Below are 24,737 nucleotides of genomic sequence, written 5' to 3'. Positions count from 1 at the left end.
CGTACAGTGTCGCAACACCTTCCCTATGATCTTTTAACCTCCCAAGCCTCCCACTGTCTTTAGTGTTGCCTAGTTCATCTTTTCCTGTGAACCTTTGTGGTGAATATGGTTTGCAGGCTGTGAAAGGTAGGAGGTCTTTGGCTTATAAGCTTGTAACTGAAAACAGCTTTATTCTGAAAGTGCTTTGATATATTTAGTGTGAGCATAAGAGGCAAGACTCCTTGAGTACCCTAATGGAAAACTTCTTTAAAAAGATATACAATTCTCATGTACAATTAAATAAAAATTGAGCTTTTAAAACTACTTCTGAAATAGCTGGAAATACGGAAGGATGGTTTGCAGTAGCTAAGGTCTATTGCATGCGTCTTGCTTTTTCTGTGCAGTTTGCTTTGCAGGGATAGCACATTGCCAGTCAAAACTGCCATTCATTGATTTGAGGAGCCGGTATAATACAAAGTTGAAACAGGTTTGTAGGTTTTCGGAACAACTGATGCTACGTGCCCAGCATGACCTTCTTGGTTCAGGTGGAGCCTGAGCTGGCCCAGGAAAGGAGAGCAGGAACGGGAACTGTTGGACAAAGAACTGCTAGGGCTAAAAAATGCTAGCTGGGTGCATGAATTTTCTCCACCACTGCTTTGATGGTAGGATGGTAAACTAATAATAAGCTATTCTGACAATTTGGAAAGACTTGAAGTGCCAGCAGTCTAGTTTGACTTACTAATGCCTGCTGCTTTCTTTTTAACTCCCTTCATATCATAGCTATTAACAATAACCAAGAGCAGGTAGCCTTTTAGAGATGAGACTCTACTGACCTGTGTTACAGGTCATTACAACCAGGTCCCTTTTGTGTATCGTGCGCTAGACTTCACACCCTCACTTGCTAGCCTGTTTAAACCTCCTTTCAACAAGGTACAGAACCCTTGCTGGGAGTCTGAGCGTGTGAGTTACCACCGTCTTAGTAGCAATGAAGATGATTAGTAGAGGAAAAAAAAACCACCGAAGAGGGAATCGGGATATCTAATGTTGCTCACTCCTGCAGCTTTGTCAGAAATGTTGTCAGTTACTGTGCATGTGTGCATACACCGGTTATATTGTGCAGAACCATCCTTTCCAGTTTTCTGTCATTTAAAAAACTGATTATAATCTTCCAGAAACAAAATGCTCAGGGCCTCTTCTGGTTTCTGTGTGCAGTTTGTTAGAATATCAAAGCAAAATTAAAGGGGATAGACAGGCAGAGGTTCAGCCTGGGCTGAAGGAAGACTGGCTGGGGACATGGATGAGGAGCTGAGTGTGTGGGGGGAGAGAACAGGGTTAAAGATGGAGAGTGGAGTACTGGAGAGTGAGAAGCAAGGAGGGAATAGAATAAAATGATGGGGGGAGCAGAATAATAATGGGAGAGGGTATGGAGGAAGGGGAAGACTACACTTATCTCTTGGGATAAGGGGTGTTCTTGTATCTAGGAGGACATACTAGAGAAAAGGAGAAATGACAGGTTCATTCTGAAGCCGAAACGCTGGTTGACTTCCCTAAAGCGTCTGGAGCATAAGCAAGACCTAACTTGCTTTTTAAAAAAGTTGAGTCATGTTTTAAAGCAAGCTTCTGAGTTTATGGGTCCGACTGATTTTGATTATTCATTTGCAGTCTTAGACTGTAGCCTCAAGAGATGTGAGCAGGGGTGGGAGTATTATGAAACAAAGTAATTTGATTATTTGGGGTGGGGTGGGAGGGTGGCAGCTTTGTTTTAACTTAGCAAATTGTTTAAAAGCACAGACAGATGAAAAGGAGACAGCTAATCTAGTTAAGAACAGCCACTATGTTTTTTGATATCGATTTCTTTCTTCACTCTGTTGTCTTTTAACCTTGTTTTCTTACAGTTTTAGAAAAACCATCTTGAGCTATACTGAACAAATAGAGGATATGGATAAATAGCTTCCTTTAAATAAGTGATTGAACGTCTCTTAACTTACCACTAATTTTTTTTTTTTAACATTCTTTGATTTCTCTTCACTTTCATTGAAATAAAAACTCTTAGGGTATGAATTTTCTGCCTTTTAGCCTAAAATGATCAGGTTTTACATGCTTGTTATGTCATCTGTTTACAATACATTTAATGCTAAAAGATTTATTTTTAGCTGGCTAAGTAAAATAGCTAGTTGCTAGAGGAGTTGTCATAGCAGCAATCTTAACAGATAGGCTGGTCCTATTTAGCTTTTGCAGCCAAAGAGCGACCGTTAGGCAACAGTTTGACAGTTCTGCAGTATTTTTCTAAAGATGGAAATTGTGCTGCTGGTGGTGAATTTTTTTGGTCCTACTTTAAAATATTTCTTTCTGTAGGTGTGTGGAGTTTGATTCAACTGATCTATTTTCATCTAACAGAACTTAGGAGAACTTTGAATACACAACATGTGAGATTCAGGATTTAAGTCTTAATTTGTAGAAGCTTGAAAATAAATTACATGGTGCAGCATATTGGAAGCTTCTTTGTTGATTTTTTTTTTTTTTTTTTAAACAGCCATAAGTATTCTGAAAGAAAAATGCCAGACTAGAGAGCAGGATCATGCATCATTTATTCAGCACTAATTTTAAGTTGTGGCAGACCGGGCAAATATTACTGAAGAACTTTGGGGGGTTATTTTTGATGAAATGCACTGCCTGGGTTAGATGGTAGCTTAGTATTTTAGTAATTGTGATTTTTTTTTTTTTTTTTTAAATATGAAGGAAAAGAGGTGCTTCTATATTGCTTCTGCATTTTCGGCTTAGTCTGTAAAATAAGGCATACCTCCGTAAGTGACCTCTGTAGCTCTGAGCTGTTACAGAAGTTCAGTTACTCTTAAACATGTGTCTGAATGCAGTTGCTGTTGTCCGAGATGAAAAGTGAATTTTCTGTGAGGAATTTCTCCTGTCTGTATCTTCCAATCAGATGGTATTGGACCTGAATTGGTTTCGGTCTTGTTGAGCAAAAGACTTACCACTCAAACACCCTTAAGTCTCTTACCAGACAGAGTCATTTTTTCAAAAGTTTTGTTGAAGTACCCGAGTTTAACGCTGAGAGAAGGTTTAGGGTGGTGGTGGCTTAAAGAGTGCTTCAGATATGATTGAGAGTCAAAAACTCTACTTGACCTTCTAACTGCTTTCTCCCCCTCCCCCCCCGGCCTACTTGTTCAAATTTATTATCATAGGAATGCAAACCATCATGTCAGGCTTACATGCTTATTAATTTTCAATGAATCATGGTAACTTTCATCACATACCTCCCCATTCTGGGTCGCCTCGGGGAATAGTCAGCACATCGCTTTCCAAAGTTGATTCAAAGCCAGTGTGAGAGTGACAAAAGTGACTTCTGTAACTCTTTGACTGGTATGGATTTGATGTTGCACCACTATTTCGTGGGCTGGTATAAAGAAATCTAACTAAAGAATCTGGCAGAATCTCCTCGCAGAGAGATGAAATGCCATATAACCACAAACATTTTAACGTTCAAGGTATATTACAGCTCTTGAGTGGATCGAGGAGCTCGGTACCGTGAAACAGCAGAGTTCTTGCTGTGGTCCCACCACCCAAAACTCCTGCCTCTTCACCCCTTTTACCTTGCTGCTGGGCATTTGCTTTCCCTGAGCTCTGATGTTCATCTCGGTCTACTCCATCTCCCCTTATCCCCCCAAACTTACTAACCTGATTAGTTTTAGTCTAGCTTCAACTTCCAGGTTAGCAAGCTGAACCAGCTTAGCAAAGGGGCTGTTGTAGGAAGCAAAACCCATTGCTTCAAAGTGGGGACTGTGGGTGGGAGGTGATTTTGAAGAACTGAGCAAGAACAGATGCATCGAGACTTCGCTCCCCTGGTATTCAGCATCTGTGCTGCTTGAATGTTAAGCTCGTGCTGTGCTAGCCATAATGCCCAGAAATTTTGCACCAGCAGCGAATGTTTGGCTCATAGTGAGCTGGATGGAGGAACTGGTACAGGTTAGTCTGCGGGGGGAGTGGCAGGTTCATTTCAAATACATCTATCTCCCGGCTTGAGCACACAGCTGATGGCTGTGTAGGTCGTTCTGCTGGTGCCTGGTTGGTGTTGGAGTAGAAATGCACAGGCGGAGCGAGGGAGTGGTAGGACTGTGTATTCTGGCAGCTGTGCCTGCTTACCCTGGCTTGAAATGTTCATTAAACTACAGGCTGAGAGTTGTAAATGGGTTGATTATCATCTGCTCTTAGATGACACCCGTTCTCTATCAAGACTTGGAAATGCATTGGATGAATGGAAGGGGTTTCTCCATTAATATGTCTAATTTGTGGTTTTGTCACATGAGGGCAGAACTCCTGTTTCCCCCGATGGTCTGCAACACGGAGCTGCAGGCACCGAGTGGAAGGGAAGGCTAGCAGTTACACCTACATCCGTTTAGCTGGACTTGGAGATGTGTTTCTGTCACTCATATTCTGTGTTCCTCTATTTCAGGCAAAGTCGTGCATTTGTCATATGTGTGGTGCCCACCTGAACAGACTCCACTCTTGCCTCTACTGTGTCTTCTTTGGCTGTTTTACAAAGAAACATATTCACGAGCACGCAAAGACAAAGCGACACAATTTAGGTAAGCTGTCATCCTGATATACTCACTGGTGCTTTTTAACTTGCTGTATTATCCCTGTCCATTCCAGGCCAGTAAGGTGATATTTTCTTGTAGCTACCTCATTAGACAGGGAGATCAATTTTATTTGTGTTCTGGGTTAGTTTAGTGGTATTATTTTAAACTTGGTGCTTAAGCTTCCACTGTATCACAGATAAGTTTTTGTTCATAACTTAAAATTTGAATTATTACTGTTTAGTATCTTAGTATTTATGAACCAATGTCATATATAGGGAAAAATAATAAAAATGTGTGTAGACGGATTTTTTGGTTTTTGTTTAGTGTGAAAAATGGTGGGTTTAGTGCCTTGAACTTGAGCATTTATTTCAGTGAACTTTTTTTCAGGAGTTCACGTTCACTTTTTTGTTCTTGTTAAGGAAAAAACCGTTCCTATCACAAAGACGACTAATCAAGCATCAATCAGAATTACTTAAATTTTTTAAAGTTTTGGGTGGATTTTTTTTTCTGTCTTGGCTTCTTGTTTCCGGTGGGGCCAATAACCTAAGTAATACAAAAACAGTTTAACTGATACATGGAGTACATTTCCCTCAGCTGCCTCAAAAACGTTGGTAAAATGCCAGTAATTTCTTTTATTCCGTCAGCTTTGGTGCTACATAATCTTCAAAAGCATTCAGTTTTGTTTTAAATTACTTATTGCTTATAGTTTAGAACATTTTAGAGTTATAATGCAGAATTCTGATAATTTTGTATTAAAATTCTGGTTGTGTCAAAGTGGATTGACAATTTTGCTTGGTGTATGACAATTTTTTTTTCAATTGAAAATACATTATTGGTGGAGTGATATAATAAACAGGAAAAAAGGCATTATTTCATGGCATAAATTTTCTCTTGACCAATGTGGCCACCATTCTTACTTAATTTATCCTAAGTGCTTATGGAACAAACTGTCTTTATTTTCCATGAAGACAAAGATGCTCCAGAAGGCCAACAGTGCTGTCTGTGTACTCCTGTGCTTAAGAAACTGCTGTGTAAATTTACTATTTATGGAAAAGATTGTTTTAAAAAACAGCAAATCATTATAGTTTCTTCCTCCATGTGTGTCAAGAAAGAAAAAATTTAGGTTCCACAGTGATATAGCTTAAGTTTGTAAATGCCTTGAAAAATAGAATACTGGAAAGTAGCACTGAATATCCGTAATTTTTATGAAGTTGCTAGCCTTTAGAGTGATGTGATCATAATCCTTGATGTCAGGGTAGGCAGCAATATTCAGTATAAACTGAAGCACAGATAGCTGTACTTAAAATGGTAAGTTCAGGAGAAAAAAAAAAAAAAAGAAATGTGCTAGTATGAGAAAACATCTGAAATTGGTAAGCACTGATAAGGCCACATCTGGAATCCTGTGTCCCATTCTGGGCTACCCAGTAAGAGAGAGATTGGAGCTACTGGAGAGAGTCTGGCAAAGGGCCACAAAGATGGTGGAAGTACTGGAACACCTCTTAGGAGGAAAGGCTGAGAGCACCGTGACTGTTTAGCTTACAGGAGAAATGGCTCAGGGGATCTCATCAGTGTGTACAAATTCCTGAAAGAATGGTTAAAAAAGGTGGAGCCAGGCTCTTTTCAGTGGTGTCCAGTGACTGTATAAGAGGCAGCAAGCACAAAATGAAACACAGGAGGTTCTGTCTCATCATCAGGGAACACATTTTTACTCTGAGGGTGACAGATGGCTGGAACAGGTTGCCCTGAGAGGTTGTGGAGTGTCTATCCTTGGAGATACTCAAAGGCGGTCTGGGCATGGTCCTGGGCAACCTGCTCTAGATGGCCCTGCTTGAGCAGGAGGGTTGGACAAGGTGACCTCCAGAGGTCCCTGCCAACCTGAGCCATTCTTTGAAAATTGAAAAAAAACCAAACCAACCCTGTATGACAATTTTTTTAATTGCTTTTTACAGGGGTTAATCTCAAAGAGCTTTTGAAGTCAATTCATTAGGTGAAATTATTTGTGAATCTTTACCACTGCAGAAGTACAAATTACTCTAGGTAAATTCTATCCAAGGATTTCTGGTAAAGTGTGTATAGGTATAAAAACCCATTTGTGCCAATGTAAGTTTATGGCCAGGTTTAAGGTTTAAAAAAAATTGCGGTGCTAAATTGAGACCGTAGACAGCATTTGCCTGTTTATCTGTGGATACTGTGTAAACGCTGTAATATTTTTTACCATTAAACTTACCATATTTACAGAGAACCTTTTAAAAGAGCTTTATAATTGCGCGTGTTGTGAGCTGCTGTTTTATCTACGTATTTGGGAAGCCTAAATTCTTGAAGGTAATTTTTGTGTAAGGTAGAATTTGCTTGTGTCTGCTGTAATGAAATATCTTCTGTTTCCTTAAAGGAAAAATAAAACTAGACAGAGGAGGGAGGTGCTTTGAGGGTGCACTCTTGCTTTAAGACTGTTGTAGCTATTGTCATGGTACTAGACAATTAAGAGCATGTCAGATAAGGTACTTCTTATCTGGATAAGAAGATATCTGGAAAAGGAATATCCTTTAGATGAAAAGGGCGAGAGTTAATTATACAAGGCAAAATACAGAATACAGTATTGTATCATCCCAAAAAGTATTCTTTTGCAGTTAAATGTAATGTACTCAGTGCACAAATACATGTAATGTGAAGATTGTACAACTGACTGCTTGATTTCTAGTTTTGGAGATGCCTCTTTTCTTTTTTTAATGTATGTTTTGGTGTTTAATTTCCAGCTGCATGTGAAATGAGCTGTAAAAATATTTTTGTAGTTTTGCTAGTGCTTTTAGTTGCTTTTACTGCTGCAATTTTCGTTGGGGAAATAACATCTGATAGGCAAAAGCGAGTTAAGTGCTTCGAAATTTCAAAACGAACAGGAATTATTTTAAAACACTTGGTGACTTTTTGCTGAGCCAACATCAGTCTCCATGGAGACTAGCAGGAACTGCACACTTAATCACAGTTCTAAGAAACATCATAGATTTCAGCTGTAACAGCTGTCTGAGCACTGGAAGTGATGTTTTTGCATCTAACTGCTATATGTTTCAGGAGGGTTCAAGATCATAGTCCAGAGTGTTCTTAAAATACACCCCTTGTTATCTCTGCTTCCCTGAGCAATACAAATTAGATGCTCACACTCTGACCTTATAGTGATACCTGTGCTCTTGCATCTGCTTGCCTATTCAGTGTATATTACTAATACTGTACTTATTTTAATATATTCCTTGAGTTGTGGATGTGGGTGACAAGTAGGTGAAGTAAGATCCAGCTATGTGAGCTGCTTTTTTTAGTCTCTGCATTGCACACTCTCTGTTGGTCGATCATACTGCCACTGGGTTGGGAATCATTAATGCAATGTAAAATTTTTATACAGGTGCGAAAAACCTTTAGAAAGAGGTAGAGAAGACTGACCTTTCCGGGACCTTGAAGACTTGGGACTATTAAAACTAGCCTTTTCCTGTTCTGTTTCAGTGCTGTTTTCTTACTGCGTAGGCATCTCTCACCCCCCCCCCCCCCCCCACATGAAAATGCTATCAGTTATAAACACACATGGGTATGTCCTAGGACTGCTCAGAGATGGTCTGTGTCAAAATACGTCGTATGCGAAGGAGTTGTCAGGAGCAGATAAGGCAGGGGCTGTCTGTCCATGCCCTCCTTGAGAATTGTAAGGTATTTAATCAAAGTCACTGCAGCAGACATCTGTTTATAGATGCTACAGATCTGAAATCCAGCAGCCTAAGCGAAGTGGTATCTTAGTCTGTGGACGTTGTTACTTCAGGAAATAGTTTTTGCTGTTGCAATTTTAATAATATAGAATCCTTAATTTTTCCTTTTTTCCTCTTCTCCCAATTTCATAAAACATGTTTTGCTGCTTTGAAGTGGCTGTACTGGCTAAAGCTGTATCATAAGTATCGAGCCTTCTACCTGGTAGTGGTCACTGGAGGTAGCTTAGAGTAGGCAGTAGTATAGTTATTAACCATTTTTTCCCCATGTGCTCTCCCTTTTTCTACTACTCAGCTCTTCAAAAGCTTTCTGAACAGGAGACTGCTTCTAGGCACTGGTGTTTCAGTAGCTGCCAGTAGCCTGTCCAGTGTTAAAGCCTGGTTCCTTTCTGGCACCCTCAACATGCAAAGGCAGCGAGTTCCATGGTTATTCTGAGCCATATGAAAAATGCATGTGTCTTTCTGGTTTGCTTTATAATGGATCTTGTAACTTTGCTCTGTGTTTCTTTTGTGAGGAATTGAGAAATGGTGAGTAAAAAGTCCCCATTGATCTCTTCTGGGGTTCTTGATCTTTCTGGTATTGTCAGATGTTTCCTCTTCCCAACCTGTAGGATCCTGAACTATTTTTGGCTTTTCTTGTTGAAACTGTTGTATGATTCTCAACATCCTCATCATGCTTTTTTTAGTTCTGATGCGTCCATCTGTGGTGACAAGTCTTTGGATTAATACATTTTACTATAGTAATGACTTGTATTCTTGCTTGATACTTCCATGACTTCTCTTTTGTGTTTCTTAATATGCTGTTCAATGCTGAGCTGATGTTATTCAGGAGTTATGCCCAGTGACTCCAAAACTTCTTTCCTGAGTGGTAATTGTTACTCATCTGCTACCTTATTGGTAGTGATTAGAGTTTCTCCCTTGGTGATAATTTGCTCTATTTGCTAAGTATCTTGAAATCCTTCTGGAGGTTTTTTTGCAAGCTTCAGATTTGATTATTCTAAATGAATGTGTGCCATCAGCATACTTTGTCATCTTCCTATATAATCTCTCCAAATTAGGTTCCAGCACCTGGGGAATCTGCTGGTGGTTTCTGTCCTTGTGAAAACTGATGGTCCCTTCCTTCTGTTCTACAGTTGCCCAAAGAAAGAAAATACATAGTAATTTAGTCCCAGAGCAGCAGGAACAGGAAGATGACTGTGAACAGTAGCTCTAAAAGAGAAGAGAGGTTGGTGCTGTAGAGAGAGTTCATCTCAAAACTGTAGCAGTGATTCTTTTATCAGTTTCCTGGTTGGGACTGAAAAATCCTAGGCAGACACCAAATTAAGTTTTAATACTCTGAGTGAATATTTTCTGTTTCTGTTACATAATGATTAAAAAATTTTTGGGGGAATATAATATGAGAAAACAAAATTGATGAGAGTGGAGTATTTATGTAACCTTGCTTGGGAGTTTTCCCCCACATGCTTTTTTATATATATTTTGTTTGGTTGGGTGTTTTAATATATGTATTTATATATCTATGTACATGTTACTTAGCTGCAAGAAAAATCACTGTTATGAGGCTCAGGAAAGTCTGTTGCAGACAACCATTCTGAGTTAGCTCAGTTCAATTATGGTATCAAAGCTCTGTGTAGACCTATTTAGACTCTTTGGTAAGGAGCCAACTCGTGCATTTACATACTATGCTTCTATCTGTTAGAGATGCACTCTTAACACATGAATAGTATCTCTGCAACAGCACATTATGCAGTTTTTGGATGAAGTCTTGGTAGGGCCCTGGTCTGGAGCTGAAGAGTAACAGTAGGTGAACTAGGAGGACTGAGGTTCAGTGGCTAAAAGGCTAAATGAGAAACAGTTGGAAGACTGAAGTACCGTTCAGTTTCTAAGGAGAGTGGCAAACAGTTGATTTCAGAATTAGTGCATTCATTATTTATTAGATCACAAACTGTTTGTTGAGGAACTGTTTTTTCTAGGTATATGCTGATGTAAAGTTCAGTCTAATACATACATTTGTGGTGAGAGGAACTGGGTGCGTGAGCATAGTAATACTGCTCATAGATTAAGTTGAGGATTGTTTGGTAGAATTCAAAAAGCTTCTACTTCCCCTAGAAAACAAATAACTAATTTTTTTTCATCTGATTCAGAGGAAACATGACAAAAAGCTGGTTTCTATACTTGAACTCAGTCAAAGGAAAAAGTCTGGTCAGTGCTGTTAATACATACCTGTCTGAAATGTAATATGTAGAAACAGAACACTTATGTAAAGGAATGACAGTAAAATGTCATTTAATTTTCTTTTGAGTTGGAAGGCATTGACTGTAGTGTTAATTCTGTATGATGGCAGTAGAGTTCTTCTGTAAACAGCTAAGACTTTCATTATACTCTGTGTGGAAGGGGCAATTAAAACACTTCCCATGCAGTGTATTGCAGGGCTAGAGTAGCAGTTTGTTTTTTCCTTTGGCATCAAGGCTTGGAAGGGGGTAGAAAAGGTCATCTGGGCATTCTACCAGCCTCTTGATTTGAATACTGTTCTAATGTTTTGCTTAATGTGGGTGTTGAAAAAAGTCTGTTAAGGAGATGAAGGCAAATGGAAAGCAGGATACAGTGGTTTTTAGTTCTGTCAGAGATAGATCATGTCGGACTAATATGTCTTTTTGATAGTACAACTGATTTTCTTAGAAAAAGGAAATACACTGGACGTAATTTGTCTAGATCAAGTGAAGAATTTGACATTTTGCCCTCTCGGAAATTATTACTTGAGGTAGAAGTGACAGGGATTAATGTAAGAATTGTGGTGTATGAGGCAGGATAAAGGGAGACTGATGATGAATAAACTGAAAGCAGAGTGTGTTGGATGCACAGACTTTACTAGCGGAACCAGTCTTGGTTTACTGCTATTTTCTAGTAATTGAAGAGAAGGAATTATATCTGTGTATGAAATTCATGATGGTCACAAAGTTCAGAGGTGTTGCTTATACTGGGGAGGGCTAAGTAGTCTTGTGGTAAGAATTAAACAGCCTCATTGACTACAGTAATAAAATTAGATGAAGTTTGATAGTAGAAAGTACAAACTCTTTGTACTTCAACATAACAATATTCTTGTGATGTCAACCAGAGGATCATTTATTGGAAGTGGAGGAAGAGAGCATTTTGGATATACAGGTCAGCCATAGTGTGTGGCTTTGAACCTCCAATATTCCTCATAGCCATTAATATCTGCTAGAAAGGATGTATTGTGCGAAGTATTACAGGCAAATTCTCGTTTGCTTATGTGATGCGTATTGTAGCCTGGCATTCCTATAGCTTAGTTCAAACTTTGAGTTGGGCTGAACTTGTAAGAAGACAGCAGGCATTTGTTCATTGCAGTTTTCTTCTGCTAGCAGCTGCTCTGGTGAGTGCAGGTAGTTAGGAGCTCCTGCAAGCCATCTCTCAAAAGCTCCTCTTAGTATCAGAAATGATTCTTGAAGAGTTCTCTGTACACCTGGAAAATTATTAGTCCTCAAAGCCCACCTCCTGAATATTTACCTGCATATTGTCAGCTCTGCATGTATCTTCTTGCCTCAGACCCAACTACGAAGTTCTGTGCAGTTCTGGATCTTACTACTGCTTTTATTGAAGATAGTGCTTGGAGGTAACTCCATTGTGATCAAGTGACAATATGCAGATGAGTATAAGCAGTTTGCATTGTGTCATATGGGGCAACACAAAATTTGGTGGCTGTGATTTTTGGGATTCTGCCCCCAAATTTCTGAAGAAAACAGCAAGATTAAGTAGAAGTGTTTAACGATTTCTCCCCTTTAAACCTGCATAATACTTTGTGGGATCAAGAAAAGGTGCTTTAGCCAGGAGGATTTAATCCTTTTCACTTTTCAAAGGTTTGATACAAACAGGGGAACTGTTGCAGTTTGTAGGGTCAGAGAAGGGCAGGGAGAAGACTGACAAAAGGCGAAACACCTTTTATAATAGGAAGTGCGAGGCAACTTAAGTATAGGCATGCTGCGTACTCCTGTGTAGTATACTGGGTGCATGCACATGTATGTAAGTAGTGTGTGTGTGTGTGTGTGTATGATCTATGTATTTCTGAATGAGGTCAAGGAGCTGAAGTTCATATTCTGCTCATAATAAATTAACATTAAATGTTTTGACAGACTGGTTCCTCTAAATTAACAGTTAAAAATATTTTTGGTGTCTAGATTCCATAGGGATACTAGGACATTTTTCTTTCATCTGAACATCTCATCCTCCCTGGCTTGAATTGGCATGCTCATGTAGGATGATACTCTAAACTGTCTCAGAGGCAAGTGTACAGCGTAGAGGTTGGACATTTGGCTCCTAGTTTTATTTGAGTGGTTTGCAGCATACTGTTGGGTACTTGCCATGTTTGGATTGCAGGCAAATCAGTCCCTTTAAACATTAAAATTCTAGATCCGCATGGGGCCAATAGGCATCTTGGAGACTTTAGAGCACAGCCCACAAAAACACTTACCTGTTGGCTGCTGGTTTAAAAGAAGAGAAAGACGTACTTAAAGAATAATGTTCTTATCTCAAGTATTAGGAGAAGAAAATACCATTTCTCTTAAATGTTGAATGTGGGAGGGAAGGATAATGCTTGCCTGTTTTTAATAGTTTCAATGTGTATTAAAAGATTGGGTATCTGACATTGCATTTTTGGCAACAAAAGGTAGTTTGGGGTTCCACTCCCTCCCCTCCGCCGCACAAGTACGTACCTCGATTGTCAGTGATTTCAGAGGAAGCTAGCCTGGATCACCATTTAGCGGGACTAGCCTTTTATTATTTATTTATTTATATAAAAATAAACAAAAAATAAATATACTCGTTTTGTGACTTGCAGAGTTGGTAAGGCTGGGGTTGTCTTGATAGAGACTGAAGGATAAGGGAAAAGCATGAATAGCCTTTAATGTGTCTGCTCACTAGTTTCTGGCAGAAACTCAAATATGTAAGTTGATAGATGCCTCAAATGAGTCTGCTAGTGTGTTTTGGCATATTGGGTTTTTTCTCAATTTCTAGGTTAGTAGTTCCCAAACTTTTTATTAATTGAGGCCTGTTTCTGTTAGTTTTGTGACCCCAAATACTAATGCAAATTATGAAATTTGTTACATGTGCATTCTCATACTTTTGTAGTGTTTTTACTGAATTTTTTGGTCAGGTGGCTCAGTTTGGAGTAGAGCTTCACAGCAATTTAGGTTTTTTTCTTTTTAAAAAAAAAAAAGATTTAGCCTGTTGCTAACAATGAAATTTGTGTTGTCCCCCCTTAAAAAAAAAAAAAAATCCTTTGGGGGAGAAAGTTTTATATGGACTTTGTCCTTTTGGCGTGGTGTAACTTCGGTTAGTGTTAACAAATTGCTTGCTTTGGCAGAATTTCTGTCGGTAAGACAGTCCCTTCTGTGGCTCCTCCGTTGGGGACCCTCAGCCCAGCGCCTGCCAGGCCCTGCAGCCCGGCTCCGCGGGCACGGTGGCTCACCAGAGTGACGTGGTAGTGGATATTTTGCATTTTGCCCTGAAGAAAATGTTTCATGTCAAGAGGACCAGAATAAGAAGATTAAAGTACATTTCAAGGGAAAAATTCAAATTATACTAATTTGAAGCAATTAACGTAATGAACTTTACTAGTGGACTCTTTTCCTAGGATCCTGAAACTGAGCAGCTGTGTTTTGGCTTTCATGAGAAACTCCTGCCCTTCCTTTGTGCTGTAGCCAGGCCTTGAGGTAATGTCCAAAACCTATTGCAGCCTTTTTAATGACATTGAAAGTGTTGGCATATATACAACCGTGTTGTTCACATAAGTATGCTGGAGAGGACATTTTCTCAAGAGTCCTTAATCAGGCGCTGGACAATTACAGCTTTTACTCCGCCAGTGTTTCTCTTAAACTTCCTGATTCTCTGTACCAGAAATCCATTCTGCTCTGAAGAAGTGGTTTGTGTAAGGTGGTCTCTTGTTGGTTTTGATCTTGACATCTATACTTCATCATTCGTGCACGTAAATCCAGAAGGCTGAGAAAAGTAAGGAATCTTCTGAGCACGAGGTACGCCTACCCATTCTGATGGTAGGTTGAAAGTTTTGGTGCTCACAGCGGGTCCTAGTTATTTAATATTCTGCCAGCCCTGCTCTATTATTTTGGGGTGGGGGAGGCTGTTTGTGGAATCATTTAAAAAAATATATGGAGAACAATATTTGATTTTGTGTTTTGAGACCAATGCTTTGGCTTTTCAACAATTATTTGTTGAAAACTGTGCATAACTGGTAGTGCAACAGATAATGGAGTAAATATTATACAACTCTAATACTCTGTAGCATAATTGTGATTTCCACCATGGCGTAGTGTTTTCTTACCGATCTCCACCGCAGCTAAGATTCTTATCCCCTTTTGTGATATTTTGCTAAAGGAGTTTATTAAAGTCCTCTGGGCACCAGGGTGAAAATTCTGGTGTTTGGACATTGCACAAGATAATGCAAGCAGTCCTTGCCCTCTTCTGCAAACTGATTGTTGTCCAAATAGACAAAACAAAAGAATAAGATAATGAAACACATAAGCAAGATGACAGCCAATAGACATTATGCAAACTTGTTTGAAGTAATTGTTCTCTTTGTTACATAATAGGAGAAGTAACAAACAATTTGACGTAATCATTGAAAAAGTGATTTTGAAAGAGGAGGAGGAGGAGAAAAAAGGGCGTACGGGACTAAAGGAGAGGGGTAGAGGCTGTGAAGGACGGATGATGGTGGTTAGAAGGACACCATACCAACCTTACCAAGGCCGCTGGCCTGCTAACGCGGGAGAGCACAAAGGCTTCACCTTTGTTTGCCTGATGAGACTGACAGCAGAATTCCTGCTAAGTGACGTGCAGTTTGGCTTATTTATGACTTCAGAGTAATTCAGTGCTGTTTCTTGTAGGCTACCTAATGTGGTAATGGTTTCCTTTGTTTAAAACAAGTTTCCACTGTAGTGAGATTTTTTTTAAAAAAATTCTATTTATCTGGAAATAAAAGGAATTTGGAAATAAAATAAATGGAAGATACACTCTTGAGGGAGAATGGTGATGTGTTTCTCAGCTGTCTGCTAGATGCAGATTGTATTTTAGTAGCTGGCTAAGAATTTGTTAGTGCCCACTGAATTTTTTTTTTATTATTATTACTTTGTGGCTTTTTTCCGTATCTATGTACTGAAAATCAGCAATTTGCTATGATTAGTTTGCACTTACTTCTTCCTCTGTATACATTGAAGCAAAATGTCATTTCCCAGTTAGCTGAATTATTTCACTTCTCGGCTTTCTTTTCTTGAAGGTTGTGTAAGAAAAATATTTTTAACATTGGTCAGTGTTCATATGTCCATTCTAAAAGGGCGTGCGGAACAAGAGAAATTGTGAGATGTAACCTGTGGAATAAACTACTCTGGAAAACCATTCCCCTGGACAAGAATCTTTGAGCTTTCAGTGCTGTCTTCTGTTTGAGGCTTCATTTGGATAGGTGTTTTCTAATTATTTCAATGGCTTTGAATAGAAATTACTGAAGTCTTAGAACAAGACAATTCAAACTTGCATATCAAATCTTACAGTACTAGTTCTGCATGTATTTTAGTCACTGTAATTATGCCTTTTGGTTACTTATGTCTCTGGAAGGTATATTGTGAATTACAAACAACTTGAAGGCAGCTAATGCTTTGTTGTCTTGCACAGTTTTCTTGCTGTGCCAGAAGCAATTGAATAACTCATACTGTAACTGGAAAAATTTCCTTGTGTTTTTTCTCTTTTCCCCTCCAGATTCTAAGGTACAGACTTTACTTTTTGTGGACTGCTGAGAAGAAAGAGTGCCTGACTTGGAAGCCTGCTTTAAAATGTCTTCTGGTTTATGAACTCACATCTTTTTTTCCTCCTCCCCAACTTCCCTTCTGTTTTGCAGCCATAGACCTTTTGTATGGGGGTATATACTGCTTTATGTGTCAAGATTACATATACGACAAAGACATGGAACAAATTGCCAAAGAAGAACAACGAAAAGCTTGGAAATTACAAGGTTTGGTTTTCCTGCCTGAATTTCTTGTTTCTGTTTTTAATCGTACCTGTCCCTCCCATTTGTCAATGGCAAAAAACCAGTAAGGGTAAGAAAGAGCTCTTTAGATATAGTAGTGCAGGCCTTGGGAGAGAGATGTCTAGCTGTTACTTTCCAGGAGTTAGACTGTTAGTTTAACATGTGCGCCACACCTAATTGTAGCAAAAGTATTTTATTTTTAATTGCACAAAATAGAAAAATAGCTAATATTAATCCTGCAAAACTTGCATAATATTAGAGTCAGTTCTGTATTAGGTAGAAAATGTAAGTCTGCTCCTTTAGCCTAATTTAGGCGATTTAGGCAATAAATCTGTTCCCCTCACATGAAATGCCACCCTTGTGTGTGATTTTTTTTTTTTTTTTTTTTTTTTTTTTAAATTAGAACGTGCCAGCTTACTTACACACCTGTGCTTTCATGGTACACACACAGTATCTATGTAGAAATATTTACACACAAATATATGTACACACATTTGTTTTATTCAGTTTGCTTTCCCTAATTTTTTCTTTTTTAGCCTTCACCCCAACAGTGGTTTCTCACTACCAGTGTACAATGACAGGTAAGAGGCGTGGGCTGGCGACGCACTTCACTAACAAGCGTCCCTTTGCTGATTATCCTGCCATTTTAGACATGAATCACAGTTAAGAATGCCAGTTTTATCGTGCAAATTGTTTTCTTCTTGTTTGGATATGTTCCAATGATTGAATAATTACAGCAGACTTGATTTCATATGCCCTTTCCTTGATAGAACTACTCCAAACCAACCCTTTTCTCCTTTTTTTTGGAAAGGCAGTAGCATTTACCTTTAACTGAGCAGTTTTTAAGCATCAGTTACAAAAGCTTGTCATCTTCCATTTCCAGTGGCCTCTAGGGGGTATGTTTTCTTAAAGTGGGAAAGCCTGTATATGAAGTCAGATGACTTCTGTCTAGTAATGTCTCTTACTGAATCCATGGCATCCTGTTTCAATGTGACAGCCTTAGTCAGGGCTGATATGACTTCAAACCATTCTTAACCTCATTTCCAATTTTAAAAATAGCAGCTAACATCATATTAACTAGAGCTTTTCTGATGGCGTATCAAAAGTATAGCTGCTTTTACTTAGTTCCTACTATAGATCCCATTCTACTTTCTGCTTATTCCCCATTTTGAGGGAGTTGACTCGGGGTAGAGGAGGACAGTGAGATTGCCAGTGAGTCTTAGAACAGCTTAAAATGCTTTAGCACAAAGCACTGGTTTTCAAAGCAAGACAAAATGGAAACATGGTTTTAAACCTTTCATTTAGGCTGTGCACCTCTTCTGAAAACTACTTCAAACCCTTCTAAACTGTGTTGTTTTGGGCACCAAATTAACTACAAGAACGTAACACTTCTTCATGATGCTATTTAAGAGGAAGGCCCCCAAGTTGCTTACTTTTGAATATGTAAATTCAAAGAGCAATTTCTTAATTCTGTTGTCCTTAGCAAAGGACATATTTATGCCTTCTGCTCTGAGATGCAGCCAGTTGGTCCTCCAGTGGACATCAGGCTGCTGTAGCTTATATTCTAGGGCAATTACACCTACAAGATTGTTCATCTTGTCATCTTGGACCGCAGAGTTGTGCAGTGAAGGGAGGAATCACTGAGAGGAACTGCCAGGCAGAAAACCTTCTCTGCACTGGTTGACTGATTAATGAATGGCATATTAACTATATATACGAATGCATATTTGTATGAATATACACGTTGCATCTCCTGTTCTTGGAGAACAAATCTGTAATGACCAGTGAAGATATAAAATGAAGGAATATATAACAATACACTTTAAGTTACTGGAGTACACAGTATAGACATTTTTTTTCTTTAAAGTCATGGTATAGGATCTGTTGTTTGGCTTTTCATCGTGAAACAATGTGTGTTTCCCCACAGATTTTCTCTAAGGAATGAGAAAGGGGATACATGGGAGAAATAATGGAGAATTGTGTCGTCTTTTTTCCTTCTTTCTCCATTGCTTTAATCCATCCCCTCCTTCCCACAGTGACTCATGTTATCTGAAAGATTATAAAGGGGGAGGGAACCCTTCTTCCTTCAAACTGAATGTCAAGATTAGCACAAACCACAAACTCAGTGTCTTGGATTTATATTTCTACCACAGAGTGAGTTTACCTCAGATAATGTTGCTGACTTAAAGAACTTAAGAAGTGAATCCAGTCTGCAAAAGCTGAGATTGGCTTAAAAATTCAAGTGTTGATGTTGTGTATTTTCAAACTTCCATCCACAGTGCTTGAAGGGTATTAGTATATACTTTAATAGATGCTCACATAACAACATGATGCCTGGAGAAAAACTTTAAGAAAAACCCCAAATATCATGAGATTCATTTCATACTTTTGTAATATTAATTCTTAGTGTGATGAGTTTCCATGTCCAGCTGTAGTTCAGGGTTATATGATATAACTCTGAACAAATTGCAACTCTACCATTTTTTTTTTTCCTCTGGTATTGAATATTCTTCAATAACGAGGGAGGTGAGAATACACGGAGCCCTTCATTCTAATTAATGTTTGGATTTTTGGGAGGGGAAAAAGGGGGATTTGCTGAAGTATAGCAAAGTAAACAACCTCTATCAGTGATTACTGGCAAAATTGTGACTTTTATAAACTAGAGCCTTCATTGCCTTTTCCTTCACTCATCCATGTGTCCCTGATAAAGTCTCTGAAAAATGATAATTTGTGTATTTGACCTAATAAAGTTAATTCCTGGATGGAGATTTCACATGCTGACTTGAATCTCTGGCTATTTTATAGCATCATTTTTAAAATGATGAATTTTCACTCCTGTAACGCTACTTTCCTTTTATTGTAAATGGTAACCTGTGCATGTTTTGCAAATCTTTGTTTAAGGTAGTTTATATTGGAGTTTTTGGCATGTTTGTGGGTGTTACTAAACCTTTTATTAAACCTTTTTCCTTCTTTGGTTTTTGTTGTTGTTTTTTGCGTTAAATTTTAAACAGAACCATTCCTAATAAATGGTTCTGTATTCTTTCCAAATTTTCAAGAGTAATAACACCTCAGTATTCTTGTTAAATTATATAGCCAGAACAGAACACTTTAATTTCTGTCTCTGACTTGACTTGTGCTCTCTCTAATGAAAGGCTTCTGTAACAAAGTTTTCTGTCTGTTTTGCTCTGCGTTTGTTGTGGCATTAACTGTACATAGTTTTCTGTTTGGTTTCATTTCTTTTTAATTGAACAATATTTGACTCACCCAGAATCCTGAAAAGTAATCCAGTCTTTCATGTTTAACTTTCCTTGAAGAGTTGCTCTTGTGAAATGCTTTGGTCTGCATCCTCTATAAGCATTTAAGCTATATAATTAGAGAGAGAAAAAAAAATATATATGAATAGTCCCACTGACATATGTGGAACTATTGCATGCCTACAGTTGAGCGCACATGTGTTTTCAGGTGTGAATTTTGTATATTTGATTTAAACCAGGATTTAAACATATCCAAGTTCTGGGTTTTTTTTTTTTTTTTTAATTACAAAATTTCATCCCATTGTCATATTATACTAAGTGTGTTTGGCCATGTTTAAACTACAGTGAACCCAAATGCAAGAGTTCAAGTTTACAGCTGGCCAGTGAAATAGCTGGTACTAACACGGTGTTGAAAATTATTTTGAGCTTTTTTACAAACCAATTTATATAAATTCCTAAGGGAGTGTTACAAATATGAAAAGGGTTGCTGAAGACATCTAACATAAAACTTGTTGCAAGCCAATGTTCTGTCATATGTGAACTGTCCATATGTGCGTCTCTAAAGTTGCTTCATTCGTTTGCCTTTGCATACTGTATAGTGTATTCAAAGCATTGCAGCTGTTTTATCTCATCAATCTGTTACGCAGTAATTAGTTTCCTTTTCTGTTTTCCTGGGTGTGTAGCTTGATGCTGAACCTTGGATAAAGGAAAGGGACTATATGATTCTGGTATTCTTTCTTATGCTTCTTGCATAATCTATTGTTGAATCAAATAAAGTGAGAGATGGGTGCGTCCACGTAAATAAGAATTTTCTAGTCCTCAAGAATCCGAAAATGAGACCTTTTATTACTAGAACCTGGAGGGTCAGTAGTAACTATGAATTGAACGTTTTTGGGTGGGTAGTTTCTGACAAGCATAGCTATTTCTGAAAATGAAGATCAAAGAGCTATTAAAATTTAATGTATATTATGCAGAATGTGTAAGCCTCTAGCTATATCTTCTACTCTCCTTCTTTTCATATGTATGATTTATAATTTATTTTCTGCAGCACAGCACTGTTTCTGCTCCATGCATTCTGTGAAAAATAACTCTTAATTGACTTTAATCCTCAGTTTTAGAATAGATTGCTTGTCATCTTATTATTCTTTATTCTTAATGCCAAGATGCTTTTGTGATTCGCTATAATTGACCTTGCATAGTAATTTCTCTGTGCTACATAAAATGCTGCAGCAGTACTTGGCTGGTCAGCATGAGTCTTTGCTGTTGCGTTTTTCTTGTATCAGGTTTACACTGAGCACAACTCTGTGCTTACTTCAGATCTATTCTCTGTACTACTTACCTGACTCATTTTTACTGCACTTTCCTTTGACCAAAATAAATGTATTGGAAATACAGCGTTAATTTTTAAAGAGAATAATGACAGATTTTAGCTGCAGCTTATGAGAAAGGGTAGTTAAGTATTTGGAGAGTTTTGGCTGGTTGGTGGGAAGAGGGTTATATTTAAACCTACTACTGATTGCGTTTTTAGGCAATGTTAGATATGTCAGTAAAGTGACTCTCAAGTATTAGAACTTGCTAATATCCAGTCCTATATTAATGGTTATAAGGAGAGGTCACACTCTGTAATGGTATATCCTAAGACATGTAGTAACTGTTTAGTATATCGGATTACTAAATTCTGCTGTTCATCTGTAGAGACTAAGCCTGTATCTGTCCATTAAGTTGGGTCAGTTTTGATTTATTTAGCAACTTGTCAAAGTTCGGTGATGAGATTTCTTGGTTATCCTGTATCTTCTCCTAAAATTATATAGTGGTTCTGTCATTTGACCTCCTCTGAGCACAAAGAAATGCATTTTTGAGTAATAGTGGATATATTCTTGTGCTGGAATTTTTTTAAGCAAAAGGAGGATTATAATCCAATAATGGAAAATTTATCTGGGCTAGGTATTCTCTATAAGTAAAGAAGTGCTTTGCTTTTCTTCTTTTAGTTTTTATTTGTTGGAAGATTGGTTGATATCTTTCTGAACAATATTTTTTGGGGGGAGGGGTAAAAAGAAATCAGGCTCTTGTATTTGTACAAAGATCGAATCTAACTTAATGGACAGCATGTTGAAAGTTTTTACTTGAACAGAGTTTTTAATCCTTTTACTAAACAACTTCCTGAAACTTTCTTTTCGTCTGCTTAGGCATTGGAGAGAAGTATTCAACATGGGAGCCAACCAAACGAGAGTTAGAATTGCTACGACACAACCCCAAGCGGAGAAAAATAACCACAAACTGCACCATAGGTAAGCTCTAGAAATCCTTTCCAAAGCTGATTCTCAGCCACTTGTATGTTCAAAATTCTGTGGTAGTGTTCCATAAATATTTTTACCCTGAGGTAATTGTAGTGGATTTCCTTAACCGTTAGGATAACAAAATCGGTTTATTTTACGCTACCTTTTTCTCACTGTAGAAAGATATCTGCTCTGTCACTTCAGGTACTGATGATGATTCATCTGTGTAACAGGTACAAAACAGAACTTTTTTTTTTTTTTGACAATATGCATTTAAAGAGTTCAGCAGAAATCAGTGATGTTATCTCAATTCAGTCTTCTCCCAGATCCCATGCAGATGTATGAAGGGAAATGCTGTAGTTTAGATGTATCCTTAACTATGGCAGTCTGTTGGTAAATCTGGTTTTAGCAGACAGAAAGCACAGTGATGTCTTTCTGCTTCATGTTCTAAACCCTAAATGGGGTCTCTTCAATTTCATATTGCCTCTGAAAAGATCTAATTTTTTCTCCAGTATGTGTCAAATAGCAGTTTTGAAATGCATATCAAATGTTTAATGTTTAGAGTTCAGTAGTCTAGAGCAAAGACCTCTCTGAAATGCAGGCATATCTACTTACAGCTGGAGAGTATTTGGGTAAGGGTGATGAAAATGAACAGCATTTTGCAATTTTTTTCCACTGTCTTTAGGTTGGGGGAGTAGGGGGTTAAAACCAGCTTCCTGACAACCTCTAATGAAGATTCTTGGGCACTTTCCTATGCTGTTAAATGCACAGTAACATTTTAATGGTGAAGGTACAAGGTTGGAAATGTAGCTATAGACATTGGAAGTAGGAAACTGCTTAAAAATTTTTTTCCCTGATTTTTAAGCTACTTACTGTTTGATGAGAACGCGTCACGCTTTCAGCACACTTGCTTTTGTCAAAATCCACTGAACATAATTGCTGAAACTTTCTAATGTCATGTTTCTAATACAGTAAGTCATATTTAATCCAAAATATGTGTATATTTATTTGGAAAAATGGACCGAGAAGCACAGAGTAAATTGTAGTAAGTTGAAAATGCGTGTAGAATGATAATGCTAAAGAAGGGACCTATGCATTTACAGTAGTGGAACAGGAAAGACAGTTGGAAAAACATCTGGACTTTCAGGCAGCCTAGGAAAAAATAACTAGGCAAAGATTGCTTGCATCATGTTCACACTGGGATTTTGTGTTTTATGAAACTCCAGTATATTCCGTAAAGAATGTTACAAATTACTTAAGATAATAGAACTGCACAGGGAAAAAAAAGTTTGATAGAATTCTGAAGGTGAATGTGACCTTTCTGAAGAATTGAAGCACATTTCTGTGTTTCTCTTTCCAATTGAAGGAATGCTATGCCTACTCTTAAAGGATTTTAAATTTTTCAGTCTGTTTTAAAAGGACATGTCTGGTTGCGTGAAATCTCATACAACGCTGCATGGGCGGGGGAGCACTCATGAAACACAGGGGATAAGGGAAATGACTGATCTCTTTACTTCTGCAGGCATGCTTTTAATAATTTCTCCTACTGAGCCCCGGAGCTGTCTATGTGCTGAGATTTAGAAAGAGAAAAAAAAAAATCAAAGCACCCAGGAGACATAATGCAGTTTTGGGCTACAGTTAAAAGTAAAAGACTAGCTTGCTTTCACAAAAATACATTGGGGGTTTAGCTGAAGGAAGAAAAGATCTGCCATTGTCCTTGAGCCTTTTCTCTCCTTCTAACCTGCTGCTAAATATATATCTGCTTCAGAGTCTTTTTCCCTTCACTTTCCTCACATTGATTTGTCTGTTTGCAGTTTCAGATCAGTGAAGAGCCTATATGCAGACTGAAATGCTGCAATTATCTGGACATTCCCATTTCTCTCTTTTTCTAATACTCAATTCTTTTGACATGAAGTTTTTATCAATCCCATAGCAGATATTAGTGAATCCAGTTTATCTTCTGAGGTAGGTAAATGGCTCAGAGAATAGGCATAACGTCCAGTTGTATTGGGTCTGAAAATGAAGATTATGTTGATAACCATCTGTAAGCATTGCACATCTGTTGATCAGTTCTGTTTACAGAAGAGTCTGTTAAAGCATAACCAGCTGCCTTTTCTGTATAAAACGCTCTCTGCAAAGCTTTTTTAAGAGGAATGCCAGGGGTGTTAGCCGCTTTCTGTCTTACCTCCAGAGATACACCGATGTCAGTTGGGAGATGGCATGTTTAACTGCTCTGCGATGACCTTCTGAAATGGTTATTGTGCCGGTTTCAGCATTTATGCAAGACAAGTGTATTAGTATTGTAACTAAGTGGGACAATACTCTGAAACCTGGACAGGCATGGCCTTGAAAGGATGTATGTAACTTGTATGTGAAGGGCTTGCATATGATTTTTAGCCCTAATAATAAAATACATTAAAATTGATGTTATTCATATCTAGAACATGCTTAGGTGGTAAAACATGTTTTGTTGTAGTTTCCTGTTACACTTACATTATTTACGTGACACTCATTTAGGTGAATGTTTTATTCTATGGCAGAACCCTCTTTGTACATAAACGGATGTTTTAATTCCAGATTTGTAGCAATCTCATGATGCTTCTCAAACAGCTGGATGTCTCTGCTACTTTTTCTGAGCTGTTTGAACTTTTATACAGCTGCAGGATCCTTTGTCTTTCATTGCCACCATAAATTAAATCTGAAGAACACTCAGTCATGAAATGAATATGTTATAACAGAGAATTGAACTGGGGGTTCATTAGAGGAAATGCTGTGCAAAACTCCTAGCTTTTCATTTAGCGAGATGAAATGATGTTTCCACTTGTGTGACAATTTGAAACCCATTG

General features: G+C 38.1%; 1 protein-coding gene across 2 annotated transcripts in view; it reads left to right on the top strand.

Moving 5' to 3' along the window:
- USP22 (ubiquitin specific peptidase 22) overlaps window positions 1–24,737 on the top strand; it is a 111,666-nt gene that overhangs the window by 36,671 nt on the left and 50,258 nt on the right. The window contains exons 2-5 of one of the 2 annotated variants that reach the window (XM_075718303.1): window positions 4,448–4,580; window positions 16,233–16,346; window positions 16,898–16,942; window positions 21,802–21,903. In XM_075718303.1, coding sequence (XP_075574418.1) covers window positions 4,469–4,580; window positions 16,233–16,346; window positions 16,898–16,942; window positions 21,802–21,903 — 373 coding nt within the window. In that variant the 5' untranslated portion in view covers window positions 4,448–4,468. The remainder of the gene's footprint in view (window positions 1–4,447; window positions 4,581–16,232; window positions 16,347–16,897; window positions 16,943–21,801; window positions 21,904–24,737) is intronic. The other variant, XM_075718304.1, reaches the window with a different exon arrangement.

Source organism: Pelecanus crispus, chromosome 11, assembly GCF_030463565.1.
Source record: "Pelecanus crispus isolate bPelCri1 chromosome 11, bPelCri1.pri, whole genome shotgun sequence".
NCBI lineage: Eukaryota > Metazoa > Chordata > Aves > Pelecaniformes > Pelecanidae > Pelecanus > Pelecanus crispus.
This window is presented reverse-complemented; position numbering and strand designations above follow the sequence as displayed.